Source organism: Monopterus albus, unplaced genomic scaffold (assembly GCF_001952655.1).
Source record: "Monopterus albus unplaced genomic scaffold, M_albus_1.0 scaffold96.1, whole genome shotgun sequence".
Taxonomy (NCBI): Eukaryota; Metazoa; Chordata; class Actinopteri; order Synbranchiformes; family Synbranchidae; genus Monopterus; species Monopterus albus.
In genome coordinates, this window is record NW_018127976.1 from 2,702,012 (window position 1) to 2,711,000 (window position 8,989).

Sequence of the window (8,989 nt, forward strand, 5' to 3'; positions counted from 1 at the left end):
CTTGAAGTTGGCCTCTAGGGTTGTTTTTCACATTCCCATTGAGTTCTTGATGAAGGCTCTTAGTCCTGTTGATGTTGTACAGTTCCAAGCATTCCAGGATCCATGTGTGAGGCATTGAGTCATAGGCTTTTTTGTAGTCAATGCAGGCAGTGCACAGGTTGGTATGTCCGGTCTTGCAGTCTCGAGTGACTACTTTATCAACCAGTAGCTGGTGCTTTGCTCCTCTGGTGTTACTACCAATTCCTTTCTGGGCGCTGCTCATGTATTGAGCCATGTGCCTGCTCATCTTAGCTGCTATGATGCCTGACAGGAGCTTCCATGTTGTGCAGAGGCATGTTATTGGGCAGTAGTTGAATGGTACTGCTCCCTTCTGAGGCTCCTTCAGGATCAGGACTGTCCGGCCTTCAGTTAACCACTCAGGGTGGGATCCATCCATTAGTAGCCGGTTCATTTGTTCATCAAGTTATCTTCTTTAACCAGTAGGTGTTACTACACAAATTACTTTCTGTTCTCTCAGCCTATATTGTTTACTTGCCCTTTGCTATTGCCGTACATAAGGATATGTACATACATATTGAGAGCCGCTGTACCAGAGTCAAATTCCTCATGTGTCCAACACACCTGGCCAATAAAGGTGAATCTGATTCTGAACAGAAAAGAAAGTGTCCAAATGTTTGACTGGTATTGTATGTCACTGTATATGACACTGTCCACTACAGATTATTTTTCTTTAATTGATTGAAAAGGGTTTATAGAAAAAGTAACAATGGCATGACTTTTTCTGGCAGAATTAAATACCTGCACAAATCAAGACACTTCATCACACTGTTAATAAATCCTGTAAATTCTATGTTACTGTCAACTGGAACTGAAATGCCCTAATACACTCAGAGATAAGACGTGCAGCAACCCATCCAACAGATGTAGAAATCGTATGTTTGGTCCAGGTTAACATCATTACATGGTTATTCTGGGTCTGTCTTTTAATTAGCTAACTTCATTGTCATATGTTTTCTATACAAGAAAAATTGGACACAACAACATGAACACCTACAGGTATATTCAATAAAATATCTGTAAAAACCAAAACAAAAAAACTAAGAATACATTAATACACAGTTTGAAACAAAACTGAAAAAAGGGTTAGAGGTGGTAAGGTGTACTATAAACTGCAGTACTTCATAGATCGTCAGACACTTGTCAGTAACTGTTGGTTGAAATTAGTGACAAAAGATAACAGGAAATGTAATTGGTTAATTATAAATGTTAGTCTTTTTGTTCCCCCTTTTGCACAATTGGTTATACTACAGTGACTCAGGAATCACAGAATAAAGCACATTTCCACCTGCAGCACTGATCCCATTACTATCCACAGAATGACAGGATTCTCTGCTGCTCTGTTTTTATTTACTAATTATTTATGCTTGTCTTTATAGCATTATTAAGTTTACATCAATAAAAGGCAACCATTCTCGCAATATTTTCAGATTACAAGCCAACCAACAACAGCTTTTATTGAGAGGCTTTTATGTGAAACCTATGGTGGCAGTATGATGTTTCAAGGCAGCTCCTCAGCTGGGATACAAAAAGGCAAAATACAAGTGACTGGAAATGGAATTAAAACTGTTTCTCTCCTAAGCACAGAAGAATGATGTGACGTGACTATTTTCATTGTGTTACTAGAAAAGTGGACATATAAATTATACTGAGTTAAGTGAAATCTCCATTCAGTGCTTATCTAAAGCCCCTTTTCAGTATGCACTGGAACCCTGAAATTCTCTAGATATTACCCGAGGGAGCTATATGTGAGAACACCTATGTATGAGTCAGGTGACCAGTACCCTCCCAGCTCCCTAGTACAAAGTTCAAATGAGCTGGAGTGAGCCTATGTGAGAAAACAGCCGGAGTGTTCACACAGAGGTAGTGAGCGCTGACACGCTGACAACGTTGTTATGTGACTGGCACAAAACTGGAAGAAAACAAACATCCAGTGGTGAAGAAAAACGGTCATTCACAAAGAAGACGCCAGTGAAAATATCTAACTAGAGACATGATGAGATGCAGGAACTTTTGTCATTAAGAGCTGGCACCAGAATCATCAGACAAAGCAAGAGACTCAGTTATTATGACCAAATTACAAACTGGCTGGATGATCGCGTCATGTCCTGCCTCCTGCGTCCTCTACCCAGGCACTTCCTCCCAAACAGGGTATTTCCAGTAGGTGAGAACCTTCTCTAGAACTAACCTCTAAAATGTCAAGATCTAAAAAAATGTCCTATATCAGGTCATCTTAATATATTAATAAATCAGTGAATGGACCACCAAGGAGGTAAGGAGGAAGCAGTCCCTGTTGTGCTGTGCTATTATTGCTTTTAGAAATAGTAACAGACAAGTTGACTTCCAGAAGTGGGAGGGACACCCCAGCTCTCTCTGGAAAAAGGAAACTGAGTGGAGGTAATATTTTTAGCAACTCTTCTAAAAAACACTTTGGTATGCAGTTAGGTAGGCTGGAATTTAACACCTGGTGGAAGCGCTGGTCAGATTTCATCCCCACTCAGCTTAACCTCTCTGTTGGTCTAACAGCAGATACAAATATGTGGCAACACTGCAAAGCAAAAAAACAAAACCACAACCACAAAAAAAAAAACTCAAGTTCTTATTTAGCAGTTTAGACCGTATACATTAACCTGAGTACACCCCTTTGCAATATACAGTAACTAAATGTTTAATGAGTCAACATTTTACTATCTTACAATAAGTGCACTATATTTGATCTTATCAAAAACAGTTTAGATAGACAATATTGAAAATATGGGCCCAAGGGACAACCGCAGTGCAACAGAAGTGATTGTACCTGAGATTTCAATTAAGGCTAATTGCATGAATGACATTTTTCAGGGTTGCAAAGTAAATTGTGTTGTATTGTATTAAGCTAAAACACAGTAGCTAGTACATAATTCGGCCATTTTGAAACATCCATTAGAATCTCCAGTCTGCAACAGCTGGTCCCTCTCCATCCCATTGAGGCTCAGACTTTGCTTCACATACTGTATCTCTCTATACTGTCTTGTGTTTACAGCTGCAGCTATTATGCAAGATAAAGATCGACAGCGACCATGAGATTCATTAGTACGTGCTCATGAATAATGTAAAATGTGTTAATAATGTAAAATTTGTGTTAATAACTTCCGAAACAGCTGTTTGTAAAGGTGTAGCAACAACTTTGAGTGAATAAAATGTCACAGATGTGTTTAAAGTACATTCAGTATTAAAGGGCCATAGCTCTTTAAACAAGAAGGCTTGATGCTGTATTTGCTGGAAAGGGGGCTTCTACAAAATACTAAATTATGAGTCTGAATGCTTCTGTAAATGAGCAATTTGAGGAATTGATTTTTAATAAATTTGCTAAAAAATGTAAAATAAAAGTTTTCATTTTGTCATTATGAGTTATTCAGTGTAAACTGAATGGCAAATGGCAATTTTATCTTTTTATATTTAAATCTACAGTGCTACAGCAAAGTGAGCAAAGGGGTTTGAAATACTATCTGAAGCAAATGTGTAGTCATTACTAGAAAATTATCAAGAGCACTGTGGACCAGTGCCTGATTACACAATACTTTCTCACAGAAACCAAAAGCCATTACTGTAACTGCTGTGGCAAAAATTATTTTATTAAAGAGACTGCTGAACAGAGTTTTGGATTAGTCCTTCTTGTCCTTCATTTGTCCCCCATGTTTCTCTGACAGCAATGCAAGGTGTGCAGCAGCAGCAGGAGGAGGAGGGATGCTAAGGCTTTACAGGGAGGATTGAAAACATTGTGGTTTTTATCTGTAACTGTGTGCTGATTATTGTAACATTGGTGACGAAGGCCCTGTAACACTGAGCAAGCCCAATCTTTTCCTGACTCTAAGTAGTTTTGTGTGTAAAGCTGTTACGCGCCATGCTTTTTATTGTAACCATGACAACAAAGGTCTATAGCATGATAAACTACTGAGTCTATAGTCGTTGAGTAGGGCCCTACTGTGCCATAATTATGGTACCAATGAACAAGTGATGGTGGGCCAATGAATGGTGTAAAATCATTGGAGGGGGGAATTTATGTTGGGGTTGTTGTTTGATTCTTATTTTAATATACAGTATATATGCAGAAAGTTAAGGCCCTCATTATGCTTCCCACTTTTTTATGCAGCATTTTCTAGGTTTTCGTCTTTTACCTCTTGGGGGGACCTGTCTTTTCAGGTCGTAGCTCCAAGACTGTGGAATGCCCTGCCCTTGACTCTACGTATGACTGAATCTATTGATGATTTTGAAAAACAGCTGAAGTCACATTTATTTAGACAGTTTTTTAATTGATTGGGTTTATTCATTTTATAAATTGTGTTGTGCTATGTGAGTACTTTTAGGCTTATGTATATTATTTATCTCTTTTTATCTTTTGACTTTGTAAAGCACTTTGTGACCTTGTCTGTGAAAGGTGCTATATAAATAAAATTTACTTACTTACTTACTAACCTTGCACCACAATGGAAACACGTGAACAAAAGCATGTACGTATTTGTGGGGCTGATCTCATATGAGAAGAGTCTCCTCAAAAACAGTGTGTTTCATTCACACTGTTTTCTGGCTGATTAACACTGGTTTCTTTAGGCATATGACATGATAACTTGGTAACTTCAATACATTGTTTTTAAGAAGTTTAAAATATGTACATTTAATCTTCCTCTGCATATTTTAACCTGAGCTGTTGTTACATTAGTTTGACAACACTCATCTCAGACTTGTGTGATTTTGGAAGTGTTAGGGAAATGTTTCTCGGCCCATCCTTGAAAGATTGTTGTAGAAACTTTTCTTTTATAGTTGAGAGTTGCCAGTTCTCAGAAGAATTAAAGGAAGAACATCTCAGTTTACAGCATGGAGAAAACACCACAGTATGGCCATATCTTATGATTAGTGTTTTCCTTTTTATTTATATTGAAACCGAACGAAAGACTGATCCCCTACTGTTTCAGGTGATCAGAGTAAAACAAATATATTAAATATAACAAAAATATTTAATATTACCCACTCATTCTTAACTGTTTGAGGTTGTTAGCCCTCTTCTCCTACACAGCAGTCACATTTACAACACCTCCTGAGCAGTAAATCAATAAAACCCACATGTAGTGAAGATCTTAACTGTTCTTCTGCACAATACCCTCTATGCAATTCCTTGATTAGCTGTCTGATGCCTGACAGTTCCTACAATTTCAACTCTTTAAAGTGGTGACTGCCTATTCAAACATGAGACAGACATGCACATTTTCTGCATTCTTAGGAAAAAAGGGGCAAAAATTATGAGTAAGGAGGAAGAAATGGCAGACGTGGAGGTAGATGGTGCCATAGTCCTGTCCTGCAAACAGCTCTTGCTATTGTCCTACTCTATACTCACCTTTTTTATCCTCCAGCTCAGTACATTAATCTGCTCTTTTCTTTTTGGTTTTCACATGCTGCACCTTCATCTGTTTCAAACTGCTGGGCATTTCACCTCTGTACAGTCATTCCCCCATCAGAGTGGAGGAGGTCACATGTTTCAAGGTGAGAAGAAACGTCAAATGGGAAGGAATGTCAAGATGGCATTTCAAGTGGCTGATAGGTGGTGTTAACATGTCAGCATCTCAAATTAGAGCTTTCTGGTTGGTCTTTCATGTTTATTCACTATTTCAGAGGTGTTCATTCCAAACTGTCCAACTATATGTCTATGAAAATTGTCAGTGATCCAGGCTATAGTGCACAGAATTAAAGAGGATTGACTATACTTTGTGACTATAAGGGTGAATTCTTGTCATGTCTAAATAAAGGCACATCAAGTTGTCACTATTGATGCTGGCAGGGTTTTAAATGCATAGAAGACACAGAACCTTCCTCTATTGTGTCATTTTCTGTGTTGATGTTGACATTGGGGCATGAATGAATTGCACTTACATATGCCTGTGAGTAGTGAAAAGGCCATCTGCTTTAGAAATTTGGTTTCTTTTAAATGACTGGTGGTAAAGCATTTACCCCCGTTTATTTCCCGGAGACACCAGACACCACAAGATGTCTACTTTCCTCTGGTAACACCTTCATGCCTGTCAACACTGCAGAGCTTGTGTTTTCTCTCCTCACCCCTCTCCATCACCCCCCTCAGGCCTGGCTGGCTGAAGTATTCCTAACAAAATTCATTCAAAGTCTGTCTTGAATTTCAATAGCCACCACTACATACAGCCAGGCTTCTCTACTGCACCATGGTGTTACAGAGCTGCAGCTCTGATGTAGCAACAGCACAATGAAGTCAACTAGTCACTGCTTAATGGATGACAAATAAAATTAAACATAGAAGTAAATAATGTGCACTATGGGGTGGAATTAAGAAATGTGAAGTAAATATGAAATATTAAATAAATAATATGAAAGTGTGTGTGTGTCCCAGTTGTGACTGAACATTCTGTGACAGTGTTGCTAGATAACTGTAATGGTGTCTGTACTGTATTTCATGGCTTCACAACCAAAAATCAATTTGGTGCAGATCAGTACACACAGATATGCTGCTGTGTGTGCTGCACATTTATTTGATTCAAGGCCTGTTTGATGTGCCCGACCACAACCAACAACCAATTAGGTTCTCCAAGTCACTGTGTGGAGATGTTAGTCTCACTGCCTATAATCCTTTAAACCCAGCTGACACAATTTGCGTCAAAAAGTACAGCCCTTGCTCTCAGAGGCAACACTGTCAGCATGGAAGTGTTTCTACACTTGTGTGTCTGTCTCTCACAGTCAATGAACTTACAGTTTTAGAAGTGTATCTACAAAGCATGGAGATTTACACGAGAGACTTCTGCTCATTACCGACGCCCTACCAAAAGTCAGCGTTGACCATGACCATGACAATTGCTTAATTCCATTCCAACTTTATTTATAAATCACTAAAAACAACCAAGATGGGCCAAAGTGCTGTACAGTGTAAATAACAATATACATTAAAAATAAACACAACTTACAAGTACAGATAAAATCAACACCAATGGTCATTGGGAAAACTGACACTAATGGTCATTTGTAACCTTTTTAAAAGGCCCTGACAAATAATAGTCTCATGCTAATAAGGTCAAAAGGCCATGGCTAAAGCAAATACAATATAATCCTTACAAATGGAGATTTTGAAAAGAAAAACAATAGGCATTATAACAGTATGCACAGAAGTTATGTTCTGAAGTTCTGAGCACTTGACAAGGCTGTTAAATCAAACTGACAGTGTAAAAATGTTTGTAATTTGCCTTATTCATCACAGCTGTACTTTTTGCGGTGAAGTCAAGAGTAACCTGAGGCAACATACAGTATCAGTCAGTCTGTCTTTTCAGTACATCCCTGGCTTGGTGTGGCTAAGCTATTATTAGGCAGGTTTACATGATGTTAAGCAAGAGTACATTATAATACAGCCCAGCACTGATGGAACCTATGGAAAAAAAACCTACTATCAACCCATTATTGGACTTTTTTGATAACTTATACCATACTCCTCTAAGGGAGGGTCTTGTCTTTAAAATGTAATGGCAGAGATCTTTAAAGTGTTGAGGGGTTTTTGGTAAGCGCTGACTCCATGTGACTTGAAGGCTTAAGTTCTGACAGTCCAGCCATGTCAGAAAATCCAACCGGGACGCACTTGGTGGTTCCTGTTGTTTTAGCAGTGCTTGTCAGAGTATGATGTCATGCTGTGATTCTCATCATCCTCTTTATTTGTTACTGCACCTTGCTCTCTGCACTTCTTCACTGGTAAGATGTTGAGCTGTATACTGTGTGTAGGAGGGTACTCACCACATAGATGTTGTAAGAGGTGGTTATAGTTGAGGTTTAAGTGAGTGGATTTCCTGCACACTGTGGGCTATAGTTTTAAACTTACCATGGTTGTGATGCTTATGTCAGTGAGCTCTCGGTGTCTACACGTAAGCCACAGAACAGTGTTGTCTCTCAAGCCGGAGGATCAGGCTATAAGTGTGTTGTCTGTGTTGTACTGTACAGTAAGTACATTTTAATAGGGTCAGTGGATGTTTAATTCATCTGCAATGTTAAGAAAATCTCCAAGGTCACCCTGTAGGATCCAGTGAAGGCTGCAGAGTCATGCTGTATGTCTTTGTTCTGTCTTAAAATTGGGTTTTAGGGTAAAGCACAACTCTAGTGGAGAGCTAAACGAAAAACAAGTTCATCCATGAGTATACAGTGGGTACGGAAAGTATTCAGACCCCCTTAAATTTTTCACTCTTTGTTATATTGCAGCCATATGCTAAAATTATTTAAGTTCATTTTTTTCCTCATTAATGTACACACAGCACCCCATATTGACAGAAAAACACAGAATTTGTGACATTTTTGCAGATTTATTAAAAAAGAAAAACTGAAATATCACATGGTCATAAGTATTCAGACCCTTTGCTGTGACACTCATATATTTAACTTAGGTGCTGTCCATTTCTTCTGATCATCCCAGAGATGGTTCTACACCTTCATTTGAGTCCAGCTGTGTTTGATTATACTGATTGGACGTGATTAGGAAAAGCCACACACCTGTCTATATAAGACCCTACAGCTCACAGTGCATGTCAGAGCAAATGAGAATCATGAGGTCAAAGGAACTGCCTGAAGAGCTCAGAGACAGAATTGTGGCAAGGCACAGATCTGGCAAAGGTTACAAAAAAATTTCTGCTGCACTTAAGGTTCCTAAGAGCACAGTGGCCTCCATAATCCATAAATGGAAGACGTTTGGGACGACCAGAACCCTTCCTAGAGCTGGCCGTCCGGCCAAACTGAGCTATCGGGGGAGAAGAGCCTTGGTGAGAGAGGTACAGAAGAACCCAAAGATGACTGTGGCTGAACTCCAGAGATGCAGTCGGGAGATGGGAGAAAGTTGTAGAAAGTCAAAGAAAGTCAACCATCACTGCAGCCCTCCACCAGTCGGGGCTTTAGGGCAGAGTGGCCC

The 8,989-nt window shown here is 39.1% G+C and overlaps 1 protein-coding gene across 5 annotated transcripts in view; it reads left to right on the forward strand.

Annotated features, from left to right (window-relative positions):
• arhgef4 (Rho guanine nucleotide exchange factor (GEF) 4) overlaps positions 1 to 8,989 on the forward strand; it is an 84,463-nt gene that overhangs the window by 49,057 nt on the left and 26,417 nt on the right. Inside the window, exon 1 of one of the 5 annotated variants that reach the window (XM_020608915.1) lies at positions 5,552 to 5,574. The exons of the other annotated variants lie outside the window; for them this stretch is intronic. Within the exon in view, the coding sequence (XP_020464571.1) occupies positions 5,565 to 5,574 (10 nt within the window). The 5' untranslated portion in view covers positions 5,552 to 5,564. Of the gene's footprint in view, positions 1 to 5,551; positions 5,575 to 8,989 lie in introns of those variants that run through there. 5 annotated transcript variants of the gene reach the window in all.